Source organism: Eulemur rufifrons, chromosome 17 (genome assembly GCF_041146395.1).
Source record: "Eulemur rufifrons isolate Redbay chromosome 17, OSU_ERuf_1, whole genome shotgun sequence".
In the NCBI taxonomy this organism is placed as follows: domain Eukaryota; kingdom Metazoa; phylum Chordata; class Mammalia; order Primates; family Lemuridae; genus Eulemur; species Eulemur rufifrons.
In genome coordinates this window covers 75,674,700-75,695,586 of record NC_090999.1, presented here as the reverse complement: position 1 = coordinate 75,695,586, position 20,887 = coordinate 75,674,700, and the positions used below count along the sequence as shown (strand labels likewise).

The 20,887-nt window shown below is 36.6% G+C and overlaps 1 protein-coding gene and 1 pseudogene across 2 annotated transcripts in view; one reads left to right on the top strand and one right to left on the bottom strand.

Annotated features, from left to right (window-relative positions):
• LOC138398371 (ADP-ribosylation factor 4 pseudogene) overlaps positions 1-12,136 on the bottom strand; it is a 42,674-nt pseudogene extending 30,538 nt beyond the window's left edge.
• FBXL17 (F-box and leucine rich repeat protein 17) overlaps positions 1-20,887 on the top strand; it is a 490,961-nt gene that overhangs the window by 142,422 nt on the left and 327,652 nt on the right. For both annotated transcript variants that reach the window (XM_069492013.1, XM_069492014.1), the window contains exon 5: positions 12,150-12,257. In XM_069492013.1, the coding sequence (XP_069348114.1) occupies positions 12,150-12,257 (108 nt within the window). The remainder of the gene's footprint in view (positions 1-12,149; positions 12,258-20,887) is intronic.

Below are 20,887 nucleotides of genomic sequence, written 5' to 3'. Positions count from 1 at the left end.
GGGGTAGCTCTTCAGGGTTGGGGTAAATTCTCTTACGCTTTTTTAAACCAATAACCCATCCAGATGCTCACCATTGCTATCCTTAGTTACCACCTGCCACGTGGCAGAGGGGATACTCAGACAACCAAACTATCCAGTGGCCCTTGCCCAGAATCCACACGGCTCTTCTAGTCTTGTGAATCTCACTGAACTGGAACAATTAGAAATTGTTGTATAATTTCAGTGTAGAGCCTGGAATAAGCAGATTGCTTTATACTGGCTTTATTTTGCATCCCGATGATGAGAGTACCCTACACACCCACTGACCACTGGGACTGCAAGAGATGAAATGTTGGCATTCCTCTTGGAAAATGCCCCAGAAAATAGCCTCACTATGCTCTTGATCCCTGTTGTTCTTTTTCCTTGGGGGTGAAAAGAAGGCCTTGAATTGGTCCTAAGGTCTTGAGTGAGATTAGGTAGTCACCCTCCTAACTCTCCCACATTAGTTTTTCAGTTCACTTCAAACATATCAGTGAAGAATCAAAGTATTGCTGTTGCTTTCTTTGAAACTTTTGACCTTAGCTTTGTGAAGCCATTTATTTAATTCTTAGTCAATACTTATTTGTGCCACTTGGAACCAATAATATCAATAGTCCAATTTTTCTTGGCATTAAAAAAATATTTTTTCAATATTGAATTAACAAGCCATTGACATACATCAAAACAGTACTTCATTCACTCATTTTTATTTTTTGAGTTCCCATTATGTGTGAAGCCCTGTACCAAGTTGGACATAGAGTAGTGAACAGGATAGATGGAGAAATCATCACACAGTGAGCAAGGAGAGGGGAGAGTGGGATCAAATGAGTTAGAAGAGATGAGGAGGAGTCAGATCATCCAGGGCCTTGTAGGTTATAGAAGGAGTTTGGATTTTATTCTGAGAGTGGTGGGTACCACTGGAAGATTTTGAATAGCAGATTATACGTGATCTGATTGGTGCTTTTTGAAAGATTGCTCTGGCTTGCTGGGTGGAGAACGGATTGACGGGCCAAGAGTGGCGGAACGGGGTCTATTATGTAGGCTATTGAAGATATCCAGGGGAAGAATGACATATCTTGGACCATGATGGGAGCAATAGAGATTGCAAAGAGATAACCCCAACATGTGCTCAAGGCAATCTTCAGTACTGGTATAATGGAGGGTTCCATTAGCCCTTGCTGTTAGATTTAGTCGTGGGACTGTTTCTGGGTTGATTCCATAAGAATCATTAAGAGAACTGTTAAAAGTATAAATATCTGAGCCGTGAATTAGTAGGTCTGGGGTGAAGTCTAGGGAAAACTTTTTTTTTTTTTTTAGTTTCTGATCAAGGTTGAGAAATACTGTTATATTGTTTGGTACACTCATGTAGGACTACACATAATAGCTGTATAATGCCAGTAGTATTAAATGGTATTAAAATGTCCAAAGATTGTTCTACCTTTTTAGAATTAATACTACAAATTTGTTTCCTCTTAAGATATGCTAGCAATTATCCCTACAAGCTCATCTTTCAGCACAGATTACAAAACTCCTCTCATTGAATCAATTTTATTCTAATAGACAAAGATAGATCGCTCTCCCATGGTCTAAGAAAACTTCCAGTTTTAAAATAAGAATAAATTGCATCTCTTTATTTAGAATCCCAAAATGTATATAAAAGCTTTTCCTGTCCTTTTTTTTCTTTGTTAATTTTACTTCTTTCTAGATAAACATGCTTCCTTGGGTTCCATTAACTACTTCTGTGGTTTTATAATGTACTACCATCAATTCAGCTTCTTCAACACCTCTGAATTAGATTACTCTAACCCTCTATGCCTCCCTCTTTTGGGAGTGTTCTCAGGATATACAAGACTATCACAGCAGCAGACCATACCTGTTCTATCTGTAGGAGATAAAAACAGTAACCAAAGCACTTCTTTTAGAAAATTCCCTAAAAAGTAGACCCATTGTGCCTTGATTTCTGGTACTCTACTTCTCTGGGGGTGAAGGGAAGGCCCTAGAATTTGCTCTTAAATTTGAGTGAGATTAGTACCATGAAAAGAATCGCATCCTAATTGGTATAACATAAAGAGCATGGGTTTCAAAACCTGAAAGACCAATGTTTAAAATCTCTCTTTGCCACCTGCTAGTGGTTTGATTTGGGGGAAGCCAATCAGTAATAGGCTTATTTTAGTCACCTAGTACATAGGGATAATAATGCCTCTCAAGACTTATGAGGATCCCAGATGATGAATAGAGAGAACTCAGTTGAGTACACAATAAGGCCTTGGTAAATGTAGCTATTTTTATTGTCTATTTCCTCTTCAACTCTCTTTTTATTGTCTATTTCCTCTTGAATTCAAACCTTGACTTAGTGTGATCTATGTGTAGAGACTCAGTCTAGGGTTTAGAAGTAAAGTAATCCACAATCCAGAATCACATTTATAAACAGTAACTCTCCAAGCAAAACTGGTGATGGATGATGCCCATCTTCTCTTTATCTCTCTTCTAGCCAAGGGTTTCTTAGTCATACATGGCCATTTCCACCACAGTGGCTATTACAGTTGCCCCATATGTTAGATTTTCTAAGCCTATTATTTCTGTTTCCGTAGGGGCTTCTCTCTTGTCCCTACATTTGATCTCACCTGTAACCACTCTCAAAAGATTTCTGATTGAGTGCAACCTTCAAGAACTTATGAGAACCAAAATCTTTCTCCTTTTCCCTTTTACACCTTGTGTTTTTGGTTTTCATTTGCCTCAGGTTTAACTGCTAGCAAAGGCCCCCTTAGGATTCTTGAACTGAAGCTCTGCTAGGATCTTTATTTGTGCTTATATTATTCAGGCTTTTAATGGTCCTCTCAACTCTGGCACAGCAGATATTCCTTATCACCAGTGCTTTCCTGGTGTAACACTCAATGTGCCTACTACTTCTTTTTCATGCAGATGTAAAAGTGTAGCTTGGCTTTTAGGATCCCAGCCTAAGAAGATGATCTTTCCCTACCTCTGCCATGTGAATCATGTTGAATCTGAATGTTGTCTTTCTCTTTGTCTCTATCATAGCCTTGACTGAAAGATCAGAATCTGTTTTGCAAGCTGATTGCATTCTTCCCTAATTTTCTGATGCTTCTTTCCAAATCCTGAGTTACATTGCTGTCTGCATACTAATTCTCACCTATTGCCTGAGTTTCCCACAGGCTGTGAGTATGATTCTTCAAGTCAAGGCATTCTAGGCTGGAGCTTTAAAATTCCTGTATAATAGTCTTTTCAACAAAAGGTGCTGGGAAAATTGGAAATATATATGTAAAAAATGAACCTTTACCCCTACTTCACACCATACATAACTCCAAGAACACAATAGATCTAAATGTTAAAACTAAGAACACTATTAAGAAAATGAAAAGACAAGGCACAGAGTGGAAGGAAATATTTGTGAAACAAATATCTGATAAAGGACTTATGTTCAGAATGTATAAAGAATTCTTTTAACTTAATAAGACAACCCAATTTTTAAAAATGAACAATTAAACATATATAACTCAGCAGTTCCACTCATAGATATTTGTACTAAAGAAGAATGAAAATATGTATCTGGACAAAATTTGTATGTAAATGATCACAGCAGTATTATTTGTCAAACTGGAAACAATTCAAATATTTATCACTTGGTGAACACATAAACAAGATGTCATGTATCTATACAGTGGAATTCTACTCAGTGATAAAATGAACTACTGATACATGTAATAGCATGGGAGAACCTCAAAAATATGCTAGTGAAAGAAGCTAGAGGCAAAAGACTCCTTATAATTCTATTTATATGAAATTTCTAGAAAAGGTAAAAATATAGAGATAGAATGTAGATCAGTTGTTGTCTCCTGGGAGTGGGAGATGTGATTGACTGCATAAGACAATAAAGAGAATTTTGAGGGTAGTGCAGTGAAAGTGTTCAAAAACTGGATTGTGGTGATGGTTGCAAAACTATCTAAACTTATTAAAACTCAGTGAACTATACTTTTAAAATTGATGGGTTTTATGGTATGTAAATTGTACCTCAATAAAACTGTTAAAAAATTCACCATAGTGTGTGGGTTATGACATAGCTGTTTAGTTTTTGCTTCATCTCACCTCTAGAAGATGACATAGTCCTTCATCTCTTGAGCAATATTTTTCAAGCTTTAAGGTGCATAAGAATCACCTGAGGATCTTGTTAAAATGCAGATTAGGATTCAGGAGGTCTGTGCCAGGGCCTAAGATTTAGTATCTTTAACAAGCTTCAAGGTGATGTTAATGCTGCTGGTCTGAGACCCACACTTTGAACAGAAGGCCTTAGAATTCCTTCGTAACCCAGCCTGCACATTAGAATCCCCAGGGGAGCTTTTAAAATAAAATTGGTGCAGCTCTCCACCAAAAAATTAAGTCAGAAAGCTCCTCCACTTATTCTAGTGTGCAAACAGGTTAAGAACCTTGACAAAATGGGATACTTTCTACCATAAGGAATCAGTAAGAAACTTTCACTTATGTCTCCCTCGCTCCTACCCCACAGTTTAGCTAATAACCTAGAGCCCCCAAATTATGACTGGGATCTCTTACAATAATCAGGAGAATAAACTAGCATGCTTTAACTACACTATTTTTGAATATTCTCTTACACATATCAACTCCTTAGTCCTGGCTAAGAATCAGAATACAGAAGAAAGGAACCTGGGATGATTATGATAGTCATAGTTGCAATCTATTGAGCATTTACAATGTGCTGTTTAAAACATTTTACCCTCCTGTTTTAGTCTGTGAGGTAGGTACTGTTATTTTCTCTATATCACAGAAGGAACAAAGTATAGAGAGGTGAAATGATGTGTTCAAAATCACACAATAAGTGGTCCAGCTGGAATTTGAAATTAGACAGTCAGACTCCAGGTCCCAAAGGAGCTGACACCTACTAGTACCTGTCTCCTGCAATCCACAGTTGTGTTTCTGCCAGACATTCTGCCCCAAATCCCTAATTGACCTTCTGTCTTTGGGAGTGGAGCCTGGACACCAGCCAAATCTTCAGTGCTCTTGTATGAGTCTCTTAAACATACGCAAGCCTACTAAGAGTGTTTCTATACTCTAACATCTTACTCTGGTCTTGCTTTCTGGGGCTCTGTTGATGTTGGAGGTTCCTTTGGGCTGTCTGATTGCTTGAGCTGAATGAGAAAGACCACGAAGAAGCGAATTTTTAAGCCCCTTTTCTGAAAGCTCTGGCCTCTTGGACCTGAGTTTTCTTGTGTCCTTAATCCTTATCTGAGTTCCTCTTCCTTCCTCGAAGATGAATGTAGGAAATATTTGATGTTAGACTGAGATTGAGCAGGGTGTTTAACCAACTGACCATGTACTTAACCTCTGCTACCCTTTTTTGTTTTTAATAGCAACTCAGTTTCATTGAAGCTTCTGGCAATTTTAGTGGCTTAAATATTCTTTGTTAACATAATGCCTTCAGAAAGCTGAGTGTCAGAAAAGCCCATTTTTAATTTATGAATGGCACCCTTAGTCTTAATATGCTTAAACATACTTTACTTTTGAGGGCAGAATTAATCTTTTATCAGATGTAGCATGGATGCTGTTGGTTTCATTATTTTAGGAAAATGTTCTTGTGATTGTTTTAGAATTAATGCTACTCACATACCTCTATTTTCCAATATCTGTTCAGCATAGATAAGATACAAAAGAGTCACCTGTATTAAAGCTAATGCAAAAGAGATATAACTTGCTGTTTGAAAACTAACAAAGATGTTTTACTTGTTGATTTCCTTGACTGTGAGGAAAGTGAAACTGAAAATAAGCATATGATAGAGAATATCTGGACTTTCTTTTATAAGCTACATCTTTGTGAAACCATGAAGAAAATTTTAGCATAATTACAAGAAGATAATTTTCTACATAGAAGTTTCTTGGTGGTAGAGGTGACAAAAAAGGAATTTTATTCTCCTATTCATTTTAAGCAGGCCTGGTTAGAAATACCAAACACTGTCAGTGTAATTTCACTGCAGCACTGGAGCCTTAAGCTTTCACATACCTAAGAGACACGTAGGGGCTTGTTAAAAATACAGATCCTTGGACAAAATCAATGTACACGAATCGGGAGCATTTCTATATACTAATAACAGTCAAGCTGAGAGTCAAAAGACTCAGTACCATTCATAATAGCTACAAAGAAAATAAAATACTTAGGAATATACTTAACCAAGGAAGTGAACGTTCTCTACGTGGAGAACTACAAAACACTGATGAAAGAAATTGCAGATGACACAGACAAATGGGAAGACATCTCAAGCTCATGGATTGGTAGAATCAATATTATTAAAATATCCATACTGTCCAAAGTGATTTAAAGATTCAATACAATCACCATCAAAATACCAACATCATATTCATAGATCTAGACAAAATAATTCTATGCTTCATTTGGAACTCCCCCTGCCCAAAAAAAAAAAAAAGCCTGAATAGCCAAAGCAATCTTAAGCAAAAGGAATAAATCTGGAGGTATCACATTACCAGACTTCAAATTATACTACAAAGCTATAGTAACCAAAACAGTATAAAAGTAGAGACATAGACCATTGAAACAGAATAGAGACCCAGATATAAAACCATCTACCTACAGCCAACTGATCTTTGACAAAACAGACAACAACATATACTGGGGAAAAGAAGTCCTATTCAATAAATGCTGCTGGGGAAACTGGACAGCCACATGCAGAAGAATGAGATGGGACCACTGTCTCTCACCATATACAAAAATTAATTCAAGATGGATAAAAGACTTAAATGTAAGGCATGAAATCATAAAAATTCTAAAAGAAAATGTAGGAAAAATTCTTCCAGTCATTGGCCTAGGCAAAGAATTTATGACTAAGGCACCAAAGACAAATACAGCAACACGAAAAATAAATAAATTGGACTTGATTAAATTAAAAAGCTTTACATAGCAAGGGATAATCAACAGAATAAATTGGCAACCCACAGAATGGGAGAAAATATTCGCACACTATACATCTAATACAGAGCTAATATCCAGAATCTACAAAAAACTCAAATAAATCAGCAAGAAAAAAACAGACAACCCTATTAAAAAGTGGGCAAAAGACATGAACAGAAGTTTTCCAAAAGATAGACTAATGTCTGACAGACATATGAAGAGTTGCTCAACATCACTAATCAGGGAAATGCAAGTTAAAACCACAATGAGATACCACCTTACCCCTGTCAGAATGGCCATTATTAAAAAGTCTAAAAACAGTAGATACTGGCTTGTGTGCAGAGAGAAAGGAACACTTATGCATGTTGGTGGAACTGCAAATTAATACAACCTCTATGGAAATAGTGTGGAGAATTCTCAAAGAAATAAATGTAGACTTACTATTCGACCCAGCAATCCCACTACTGGGTATCTACTCAAAGGAATAGAAGTCTTTTTTTTTTTTTTTTTGAGACAGAGTCTTGCTCTATTGCCTAGGCTAGAATGCAGTGGAGTCATCATAGCTCACTGCAACTTAAAACTCCTCAGCTCAATTGATTCTTCTGCCTCAGCCTCCTGAGTAGCTGGGTCTATGGGTGTGTGCCTCCACATCTGGGTAATTTATCTATATTTTGTAGAGACGGGTTCTCTTGCTCAGGCTGGTCTTGAACTCCTGGCCTCAAGCAATCCTCTAACCTTGGCCTCTCAGAAAGCTAGTATTACAGGTGTGGGCCAGTGCACCTGGCCAAGAAGTCAATTTATCAAAAAGACACCTGCACTCGAAAGTTTATTGCAGCACAATTCACAGTCACAAAGATATGGAATCAACCCAAGTGCCCATCAATTCATGAGTGTATTAAGAAAATATGGTATATTATATACCATGGAGTACAACTCAGCCATATAAAGCTGCAGTCCCCAACCCCCGGGGCCATGAACAGGTACTGGACTGTGGCCTATTAGGAATGGGGCTACACAGCAGGAGGTGAGAGGTGGACAATTTAATGAAGCTTCATCTGTATTTATAGCCGCTGCCCATTGCTCGCATCACTGCCTGAGCTCCTCCTCCTGTCAGATCAGCATTAGATTCTGCATTATCATGAGTTGTATAATGATTTCATTATATATTATAATGTAAAAACAATAGAAATAAAGTGCACAATAAATGTAATATGCTTGAAACATCCCAAAACCATCACCTCCTGCACCCTCCTATCCATGGAAAAATTGTCTTCCATGATACTGGTCCCTGGTGCCAGAAAGGTTGGGGACCCCTGATATAAGGGAATGAAATAATGTCTTTTGCAGCAGCTTGGGTGGAACTGGAGACCATTATCTTAAATGAAGTATCTCAGGAATAGAAAGACAAACACCACAAGTACTCTCCAATAATTGGAGCTAATTGATGGCACACAGAGGCACAAGGAGATGTAAAGGTCCTTGGAAATCAAGAAGGGAGGGAGAAGGAAAGGAGGGGTAAAAATTCACCTACTGGGTACAGTGAACACTGTTTGGATGATGGCCACACTAAAAGCACCGACTTAAGCATCATAAAAGGTATCCATGTAACAAAAACATTTGTACCCCCTTAATATTTTGAAATAATAAAAAAAATACAGATCCTTGGGCCCCACCCCTTTTAGCTCTGAGTTTTTAATAAACTCTTCAAGGGATTGTAATAGATACTGTATTAAGGTTTTCCAGAGAAGCAAAACCCTTAGGAGATTGTCTATTTAGCATCTGTCTATCTGACTTTTTATCTATCAATCAAGAGATTATTATAAGGAATTGGCTTATATGATTATGGAGACTGAGAAGTCCCAAGATCTGCAGTCAGCAATAGGGACACCAAGACAAGCCAATGGTATACATTTCCAGTCCAAGTCTGAAGGCCTGGGAACCAGGAGAACCAATGGTGTAAATTCAAGTCCAAGCCTGCATTCAAAGGCAGGAGAAGACCCATGCCCCAGCTGGCAGACAGTTGAGCAGAGAGAGCACAAATTCTCCCTTACACAGACTTTCTATTCTATTCAGACCTTCCATGAATTGAATGAGGCCCATGTACACTGGGGAAGGCAATCTGCTTTATTCAGTCTACTAATTTAATTGTTAATCTCACCCAGAAACACTCTCACAGAGGCACTCAGAATAATATTTACCCGAATATCTGGGTACCCCATGGTGTAGTCAAGTTGACACATAAAATTCACTATGACACACATCTAAGTTAAGAGTCACTTGTGTAAAAATGTCCCTGCCTTCTTGTTTTTTTTTTAAAGAATTAACACACACTATATCAGAGAAAATAAAGCCCCTAGTATAATGCCATTTAAAAAAATCAATATGTTAAAATAATACATATATACCCTTGATCCAAAAATTAATAGAAAGAAGAATTAAAAAGTACGATGGAATGCATCGAGAGAGGGAAAGAAAAATCATTCATTCATTTATTTAAATATTCAATTTCTTCCTACTAAGTGCCAGGGACTGTTCCAGGTGCTGTTGCTATGTGAGTGGGGCTGAGTTGTTTATCACCCGGTTAGGATGGTCAGCTGTCACAGTTTACCTCTACTGGGGGGTTTTCTGGGTTGTGGGACTTTCAGTGCTACGAGTGAGACTGTGCAAGGCAAACCAGAATGGTTTGTTAGTCTAGTGGAAGGGGAGACAATGAGTTATTCTGACGGGGGGAAGACAGACAACAAACTAAAGCGAATAAGTATGTAATGTAATCAGGTAGTGATAAATGTTATGAAGAAAATCAAAGCAGGGTAAGGGTTACAGTGACTAGGGGAGTTATTTGGTATGACTTTTAGCTAAGGTGATCATTGAGAATCTCAGGAGATGACAGTGAAGCAGAGACAGGAATGAAGTGGAATGAGCCATGTGACCATGGGGGGGGGATGAATTTGAGGCAGAGGGAAGAGCAAGTACAAGACTCTGAGACAGAGCTAGATGTGGCGTGTTTGAGAAAGACTTTGAGACCACTTTGGCTGGAGTAAGTGAGAGGGCTGGAGGTATGGAGGGGTATGTGGAGGTTGAGGTCTGATTGGGGTCAAATTATCAAGACTCTTTATGGGCTGTGGTAAAGAGTTTGAGATTTAAGTGTGATATTCTTATTCAAAACCATTGGAGAGTTTTGAACAAGAGAGTAACATGAATTAGATCTTGTGGCTGCTTCATGAAGAAAAACAATAGAGGAAGAAGAGTGGAATCGGGTGCCAGTTAGGAGGCTCTTTCCATAGTTCAGGTAGCAGATGGTACTGACCATGAACTAAGGTGGTAGTGGTGGCAGAGGTGAGAAGTAGCTAGATTTAGGATACATTTGGAAAAAGTGACAATGTTTCCTAGTAGACTTTGGATGGTAGTTGGAATGAAAAGTTTTGGCTTGAATACCTGGGTTGAATAGTGAGTGATGTGCTATTCATGCAAATGTGAGCTCTGGGAAGAGCAAGCTCATTTTGAAATATAAAGATCTCTCCTCTGGACAATTTAAGTTTGAGATGTCCATAGGCTTCGAAGGAGAATACATAGGCAGTTTGGATGTGGAAGTTTGAAATAGAGTACAGAGGTTTGGGCTGGAGATACCAACATGAGACCCATTAATATATAGTTGGTATTTAGAGCCTTTCGATTTGATCACGTAGGGAATGAAGTAAGACAGAAAAGAGAAATGAACACAGAACTGAGTTGAGTTGGACTAAGCAAAGTGAATAAGAGTCAATAGTAGGGAAGAAGGGAAGAAGGAAATCCAGGAGAGTGTGGTGCCCTAGAAGCAAATAAGTGAATTGTTTCAAGAAGAATCATCAGCTGTGTCAGATGCTGCTGAAATGCTGTGGTGAGAATTTAAATTGATCATTTAATTTGATAGGATGGTGACAGTTAAATAATAGGGAGAAAGGCCTGATTAAAGTGAGATCAAAAGAGAGTAGAAAAATGTGTGTTATCAGTTTGCTAGGGCTGTCGTGACAAAGCACCACAAAGTGAGTGGCTTAAACAATAGAAATTGTCGTGTCACACTTCTGGAGCCCACAAATCCAAGATCAAGACACTGACAGGGCCATGTTCCTTCTGAAGGCATGAGAGAGGATCTATTTCAGTCCCTTCTCATAGCTTCGGCTACTTCTTGGGTGATCTTTGGCATTCCTTGGCTCGTGGCAGCATAACTCCATCTTCACGTGGCATTGTGCCTGTGTGTGCAGCTGTGTTCCAGTTTCCCCTTTTTGTAAGAAGACTAGTTGTGTTAGAGTGAAGACCCACCTCACTCTAGTATGATTTCATCCTAACTTAACTATTTACATCTGTAACTGTCCTATTTCCAAATAAGGTCACATTCTGAGGTACTGGGGGTTAGGACTTCAAAATACGAATTTTAGAGGGATACATTTTAACCCATAACAATGTGACATAACCATACAATGGAATATTATTCAGCAATAAAATGGAATAAAGTGCTGACACATGCTACAACATGGATGAACCTTGACAACATTATGCTAAATGAAAAACACCAGTCATAAAAAGGTCACAAATTGTATGGTTCCATTTATATAAAGTGTCCAGAATAGGTAAATCCACAGAGACAGAAAGTTGCCAGGGTTGGCGGTAGTGGGGAGTAGGGAGGTGATTGCTAATGGGCATGGAGTTTCTTTCTAGGGGTGGTGAGTATGTTCTGGAATTAGGTGTTGGTAATGGCGCATAACCTTGTGAATATACTTAACTGTACTTTTTGGAAGGGCAAATTTTATGGTATGTGAATTAAATGTCAATAAAATATATACATACACATATACACACATAAACATATATATATAGAGAGAGAGAGAGAGAGAAGAAGGAGGGAGAGAGGAAGGAGAAGGAGAAGGGGAGGGGAAAGGGGAAGATGAAGAAGTGGAGATAGCCAGTACCAACATCTCTGAGGCATTTTCTATGAAGAACTACAAAAACATGGAGTGAGGATGGAGGTGGCTGTGGGATCAAGCAAGTGTTTTTTAAAAGTACAGGAGATATTACAACATGTTTTTATGCTGATTCAAGGGATCTGATGGAAAGGGAAATAATAATGATGCAAAGTGAGGCCAAGGGAATTTGCAGGAGCGAAATCCTTGAGTTGACTGGAATATTACCTTGAATAATTTTCCTCATGGCTTTTCCCTAGGTGACAGATCAGTCGGTGAAAGCATTTGCAGAGCACTGTCCTGAGCTTCAGTATGTTGGCTTCATGGGTTGTTCGGTCACTTCTAAAGGAGTGATTCACCTAACCAAGGTAGGTACCATGGCTACATCTCCTTAGCATTTCTGAGTATCATTCAGGTGACGGGCCCTAGCCTTGCTAAATATACTTGTATAAGAAATAGACCATTATAGAAGTCTACTAATGTTTGATAAAGTTAAAATGAATTTAAGAAAACAATACCAAACATCCTTTCTGAAATGAGACACTTATTTAAACGAGAATCTTACTACTATGCTTTTTCATTGTTAATGACTATGAAATACATGCATTAAAGAAACTGATACATGTGACAAGAATCATGTAAATGTTAACTTAATGTATTTTGCTTAGGAGATATTTTGATTGAATTTTAAATGCTCATGTGTCACTAGGTCTTAGGAGCATTTGGCTTTAAAAAGTGAATATGGTCAGTGCATATCATTAAGCTGAATATGTAAGGTAAAAAGAGAGGTGAATATCTGTCAAAAATTTACGTTATAGCTCAGAGTTCACTTATATACCAAACAGATGAAATCTCATATTTTAGCTATGATCAAATGCCAGTTTCTTGTAATCTCTCACTGATATGTTATCTCTGCTGCTTTCCAGAGCTCTAAAATAATTAGAAGCTAATTCTTACATTTATGTCGTGGAAAAACTGTTTACTATAAAATTTACATATGTATTATCTGAAATTTATTACTGCATAAATTTTAACTCTATCCTATAGTACTTAGGAGAATGAGTGTTAGGCTTGCCTTTTCTATTTAATAGCTGAGTAACCGAAATTTTCCTTCACCCTTCCTTCATTTCACTATTAGAAAACTGCTGTATTGTCAGCACAATGCTGAAACAAACCAGGTAATATCTCATGTTTTTTGGGGTTTGAGCTCTTTAGGTCTCTTTGAGCTTGCAGTTTAGTAGAAAATAATGTCTTTCTTTGCTTCCTAGGAAAACAGCAAGTAAATGTTTATGAATTACCTAGGACTATGATGGGGTTGCACAGTGGATAGGACCCTGGGCTCTACTCTCAGCTTGGATTTTATTCTTAGCTTAGCCATGTGTTAGCTAAGTGGTCAAATTATTTTTCAGGGTATTAAATAAGGTAATATATGTAACGTGCTTGACTCAAAATTGAAACCATAGCAATTGCTTAGTAAATGTTAGCTATTAATATTACAATAGATGCTACAGTACCTAAATTGCTAGAGAATTAGTGCAAACTTTGATTTTTAAAAAAATACAACCAAGAATGGAAAAACAAGCACCACATGTACTCACCATCAAATTGGTTTTAACTGATCAACACTTAAGTGCACATATAGTAATAACATTCATCAGGTGTTGGGCAGATCGGGGGCGGGGGGGAGGAAGGGATGGATATATACACACCTAATAGATACAGTGAGCACCGTCTGGGTGATGGATACACTTGAAGCTCTGACTTAGGTGGGGTGAGGGTAATATACGTAATCTAAACATTTGTACCCCCATAATATGGTGAAATAAAAAAGAAAAAAATACAATCACTCTTCTAGTATATCTGAAAGAGAGAGAGCCTGTGGTTATACTGGGTCTTAAATGACTGATCAGCTTTAATTGTACTGTAATGATCAGAGCCTAAAGCTAGAGAAGAGGATAGGCCTGTTATTCTCAATTATTACTCTATCAGAACATTTCAGTGTAATGAGGATCATATGTAACCATAATTTTTTATTCATTTCCTGTAACCTTGGCCTGAACATCTTGGTAGATGAATGTTTTTCTAGTCACATCTAGTGCTGTTTATGGTGTAGAGTAAAAATGCCTTTGGATGAACAGATTGTACACAACAAGTGTTGTAATGACCATATGTGGGGTTTTTATGATCACTTGAAATTGTACTCATTAAAGACAAAACAAGACTTATTAGATCAGTAAGTGCTTCCCTAAGCATTTTGAGATGGCCAAAATTATGGTACACTGGTACTTAAAAGATCAGAATTATTCACTGTGACAAAATAGCAGCTACAGCATATATCTGCATTGGGAGGCTCAATTTGCTGAGAAGGTTCTTCCAAAGATTACAAGCAAGGGTTGCTGGTTTGGTCTGTCAGCAGGTGGAATCTACTGGACTCACAGCTAGTCCACAAACTTTTGAGAAACATTTTTATTTCTCAACAAAGTCTTTGCTTTGGTGAAAAGACCAGTTTGTACAACTAAGCAACTAATATTGCTTAGTTTTCTGGATTCAAGTAAAGGCAACATAACATTTTAAACATGCATGTGTTTTGCAAAGCTATTTTAATTGTTTTATCTCTTGAAAGCCGAGGGTAAAACTCAGGTTTTAATGAAATTATTTGCTTTTTGTTTTAGAATATTTGCATTCTGGTAGTGTTTTTATATCAGTTGCATAGACACGCACTACATGTTTGCAAATATATAAATACCCATAAAAAGTTGTGTTTTCCTTATTATCATCATAGTACATAATTTTTAAATAAATGATTAGGGAGATGGGAGATACAGAGTGTTGAGAGCTATCAGCCTAAATGTGTTTACTTTTATATGATTTAGAAAATCTAACGCATGATTTTACTAAGTCTCTGGCTTTCTAAGTTTGCTAATAGAGGCAAGTGGCATAAAATCTCCATACCTTAATTTCCTACCTTTGAAATTATATATGTAGATTAGATGATCTATCTCTAAATCTGGAGTTTTTTGTACCATAAAGAATCTATCAATTTAGGAATCATTGGCTTAGAAGGAACCGTGAGAGACTTTCACCGCAACTAAGAAATGTCAGGTCATTAGTAAGTTAGACAGGAAAATTAGGGATTTATGACATCTTAGATTGTTAAATCAAGGGGGAAAAAGACAGAGGGTTGGGAATAGATGGAAGAAGACTGGTATACTATTACTGTGGTTCCTTGGATTTAATTTTATTTTGGTGTTCTCAGTCTTGACTGGACTATTGTTTACTTTATAATATTTATTGATGATACAACCTTGTTACTTGGATGGATTCTACTAATATCAAACAATATTGGGATAGGAGGCCTTCTTTCTAAGCTGCTATGACTGTGTAAATGAGAGTCCAGAAATAGCCAAGATTGAATGCACTGTTTGGAAATGTAGAGATCCATATCTAGGAAGCAAAGATAAGAACTTTAAAGGTCTGCATTCAATAGGTAAGAGTGTTAGTGACTTGTATGTGGCAGAATTGGGTCTCTTCCAACACAGGTGTGTTCTTCTCACTGCAGTGTAGCTATTTATAAATATAAGATCTCTCTATCTTGCTCACTCTCTTATTTTTATAACAAGTTCAGCAAATGCAAATATGCAGTTAACCTTTAGTGTCTAGACTATGGTGTCTAAATATTATTTGCCACTAAAGGGATGAAAAGGAACATGTTAAAGGAATCAAAAGTCAACATGAAGTGGCTTCCACTGATTTATGTTGGGATATTCGGGCATCAAAAAGAAAAATGGGCCAGGTGTGGTGGCTCACACTTATAATCCTAGCACTCTGGAAGGCCAAGGCAGAAGGATAGCTTGAGCTCAGGAGTTCAAGACCAGCCTGAGCAAGAGTGAGAAGCCATCTCTACTAAAAATAGAAAAATTAGCCAGATGCAGTGGTGCATGCCTACAGTCTCAGCTACTTGGGAGGCAGAGGCAGAAGGATCGCTAGAGCTCAGGAGTTTGAGGTTGTAGTGAGCTATGATGATGTCACTGCACTCTAGCTGGGGTGACAAAGTGAGACTCTGTCTCAAATAAAAAAAATAAGGAAAGGTCCCATTTCTTTATTTTTATTGTTGCTATGATTGCCTTTGGGGTCTTCTTCATAAATTCTTTCTCTAGGCTAATGTTTATAAGAGTTTTTCCAACATTTTCTTCTGGAATTCTTATAGTTTCATGCCTTAGGTTTAAGTCTGTCATCCACTGTGAGCTGATTTTCATGAGAGGTGAAAGGTGAGGATCCTGATTCAGTCTTCTACATGTGGCCATCCAATTTTCCCAGTACCATTTGTTGAATAAGGATTCTTTTCCCCAGTGTATGGTTTTGTCTGCTTTGTCAAAGGTTAGATGGCTATATGAGGATGGTTTTATATCTGGGTTTTCAGTTCTGTTCTATTGGTCTATGTCTCTGTTCTTGTGCCAGTACCATGCTGTTTTAGTTACTATAGCCTTGTAGTATAGCTTGAAGTCTGGTAAATTGATGCCCTCCAGTTTGCTCTTTTTCTTAAGATTGCTTTTGCTGTATGGGGGTCTTCTCTGGTTCCATATGAAGCATAGAATTATTTTTTCTAGATCTTCAAAAAGTGATATTGTTATTTTAGTAGGGATTGCATTGAATCTGTAGATCACTTCAGGTAGTATAGACATTTTAACAATATTGATTCTGCTGACCCATGAGCTTTTGCTATGGTTTTCCACCTGTTTATGTCCTCTACTAAAAAAAAAAAAAGAAGAAAACGGCTGCAATGGATTGAAGCAAATCAAATATATAAAAATGATGGATTGAACATGTCAGTGTCTATACCACTAGACCAACAGAGCGTTTTCTGGCTATAGAGTGCCTGATATTAATAATGTCTTGATTTTCCTTTGAGACTCAACTATATAGGTTTTTTTCCCTGCAGCAGTAGGGGGAGTAGAGGGGAAGTACATTGATGTCATTGCAATTATTGTTTTAAAAAATGAATTTATAAAAATAACAAAAAATGATGGGTTCACAATGATATAAACAAAACAAAACTGGACTTCTTCTTCCAGCTGAGGTGGAGTAATAGGGGTCAGATTTACTCTCTTCTCTGAGACAACCCAAAAAAACAGAAAGAAATATATGAAGGAATGGTTTTCAAGATACTGGATCTCAAGCAATCAAGGAGAATGATCCCAAAGATATGGGAACAAACAGGAGGAGCCCTGTAATTGTCTCAGTTTAGTACATTGAAAAAGTTTCCAGATTGCAGACAGGGAGGGTTAACTCAGGCAAAATACAGCAGACGATCTGAGTTGACAAGACAGAACAGAAGGAAAAAAATATTTACAAGTAAATTTAACCAAGGATGTCAAGACTTGTACACTGAAACTCACAAAACATTGCTGAAAGAAATTAAAGAAGATCTATATGAAAAGATATACACTGTTTGTGGATTGAAGACTTAATATTGTTAAAATGGCAATATAATGCAAAGCACTTTATAGATTCAATGGAATTCCTATAGAAATCTCAGTAGTCTTTTTTTTTTTTTTTTCCAAAAATGGCATAGCTGATCATAAAATTATCACTGAATTGTAGGGGACCTCAAAAGCTATAATAATCTCGAAAAAGAAAAACAATGTTGGAGGATTCACACTTCCCAATTTCAAATCGTACCAGAGCTATAGGAATCCAAACCGTTTAATACTGATATAAGGATAGACATACAGATCAATGGAAGAGAATTGAAAGTCCAGAAGTAAATTTATACATCTGTGTTCACCTAATTTTTAAGGGTGCTAAAACCATTCAGTAGGAAATGAAGATTCTCTTTAGCAACTAGTGCTGGGACAATTGGATAGCCACATGTAAAATAGTGAAATTAGACCCCTACCTCACATCATATACAAAAAATGAATTCAAAAATAAATCAAAGACCTAAATGTAAGAGGTAAAACTGTAAAACTCCTAGAAGAAAACATAGGGACGATCTTCATGACCTTGGATATGACACCAAAATCATGAACAACACAAGAAAAAACAGTTAAATTAGATTTCTTCACAATTAAAAACTTGTATGCATAAAAGAATACTATCAGGAAAGTGAAGAAACAGTCTATAGAATGGAAGAAAACATTTGCAAATCACACATCTGGTACATGTTGAGAATATATAAAGAACTCTTATATCTCAGCAGCAAAAATACGAACAACCTAGTTTTAAAAATGTGCAAAAGGCTTTAATAGATATTTCTCCAAAGAAGATATACCTGGCTGACAAGCACATATAAAGGTGCTCAACATTATTGGTCACACAAATGACTGGGAAATGCAAATCAAAACCACAGTGAGGTACAGCTTCACACCTATTAGGATGGCTATAATCAAAAGATGGACAATAGCAAGCATTGGCAACGTTGTGGAAAAATTGGAACCCTTGTACATTGATGGTAGGAATGTAAAATGGTATAGCTACTGTAGAAAACAGTTTGGCAACTCCTCAAAAATTAAAATTTTGACCCCAAAATTTCAATCCTAATTATAGAACCAAAATAATTAAAAATAAATTTCACACAATAACCTGTATATGAATGCTTATAACAGTAACATTAGCAGTATACAAAATATGGAAACAACCCGAATGCCTATCTTCTGATGAGTGGATAAGCAAAATGTGTTATATCTATACAGTGGAATATTAGTCAGCCATAAAAAGGAAAGAAGTTATGACACATACTACAACATGGATAAACCTTGGAAGCACTATACTAAGAGAAAGAAGCTAGTAACAAAAGGCCATTTTTTGTATGATTGCATTTATATGACATGCCCAGAATGGGCACATGTATACTGGGTTTCTTTTTGGTGTGATGAAAATGTTCTTAAATTAAATACTGGTGATGGTTGCATAAGTCAGTCAATATACTAAAAACCACTGTATTGTGTACTTTATAAGGGTGACTTTTAGGGAAAATAAATTTTATCTCAATATAAAAAGTTCTAGAAGAACACACAGGAGAAAACTTCTGTGACTTTGGGTTAGGCAAAGATTTCTTAGATAGGATACCAAAAGCATGATCCAGATTAATAATCCAATTAATAAATTAATTAAAAAATAATAAATTGGACTTTATCAAAATTAAAATCTCCTGCTCTTTGACATATACAGTAGTTACACCTTATCTGTGTGGGATACATTCCATGACCCTCTGTGGATGCCTGAAAACTACAGATAGTACCAAATTCTTTATATATTATGATTTTTCCTCCATATGCATACCTATGATAAAGTTTAATTTATAAATAGGCATAGTAAGAGATTAACAACAGTGACTAATAATAAAATAGAATAATTTAATGGTATGCTATATTAAAAATTATGTGAATGTGATCTTTCTTTTTTTTTCTCTCTCAAAATATCTTATTGTACTGTACCATGGGTAACTGAAACCACAGAAAGCAAAACTGTGGGTAAGGATGGGATTTCTGTACTGTTAAGACTATAAGCCCCAGATTGGGACAAGTATTTTTAAAACATATGTCTGATAAAGTACTTATGTTCAGAATATGTAAAGAATTCCCAAAACTAAATGAGAAAACAAAAACCCAATAAAGAATGAGCAAAAGGTATGAACAGACACTATATAAGAGAAGATATATGGGTGGCAAATAAGCAGATCAAAAGATGTTCAATATCATTAGGGATTAGGGACATGTAGATTAAAACGTTAGCAAAATACCAATACCCACCAATTAGCTAGACTAAAATTCAAAATACTTGTCATATCAAGTGGTGGCATGGATGTTGAGAAACTGGAACCCTCATACATTTCTTGTGGGAATATAAAATGGTTCAACCACTTTGGTAGACACTTTAGTTATTTTCAAAGCCCTAAATGTGTACGTGTTATATGATTCAGTCATTCCACGACTAGATGTTTACTCAAGATAAGTGAAAATACATGTCCATACAAAGGCATGGATCCTCATAGCAGGCTTATTTATAATGGCCCCAGACTGGAAACAACCCAAGTGTCTGTCAGTAAGTATACGTATAAATAATCTGGTATGTTTATACAATGGACTAGCATTTGAATGGAATAAATTATCGATACATAATACAACATGTAGTAATCTCAAAATAGTATGAAGAGCCAGACCAAAAAAAAGAGTTTATTCCATGCGTAAAATTCTAGGAAATCCAAATGATTGTATAGTTATAAAAAGCAAAATGATGGGGGAGGGGAGGGAGCAGAGAGGAAAAAAAAGGAGGGGATATAAAGGAGTATGAAGCAACTATGGGGGATGGTACATATATTCATGATATTGATTATGGTAAACATTTCATGATACATACATGTGTCAGAACATCAAATTATATGTGCAATCTTTGGTATGTCAATTTTCCTTAGTAAAGCTGTTTTTTAAGAAAGTAAGTTCATTGGTCAGTTTTAGAATTTGATAAGGCAACAGTACATTACTCTAAAAATGAATGAACAAAATGAGAATCTCATGTTTAGCCTTTTTTTCTTTGTATGAACTATATATAAAAGTAATCACATACTTCATTAGGGAAGGTTCTCCTATATAGAATTCTAGCTAATAGATGCAGGAGGAATGATGGAAAATTACAATTTTGCAGGTACTATGAAATAATACATCTAGGCACTGATGATCAATGAAAGCAAAAACTATTAGATGTGAATTGATATTCCCTCATAGAAATCTTATAATGGAGGGAAGAAGCTGATACCATTTGACTCACTGATTAATCTTAGCATCAGGAAAAGTGAGACAACAAGATATTAAGTACTGATGAGGTGATGCAATGGAAAGTACACAGCATCACTTACATAGTATTCTTGCCTAGAAATGGAGCCTGACTCTCTAATTTGCCTCTCTGTATTTGCTTCTACGTTACCCATTTCTAGGAAATAGTGGGATTAGAACAACATGTTAAATGACACTGCAAAAAGACAATCAGCTAAATCCAGACT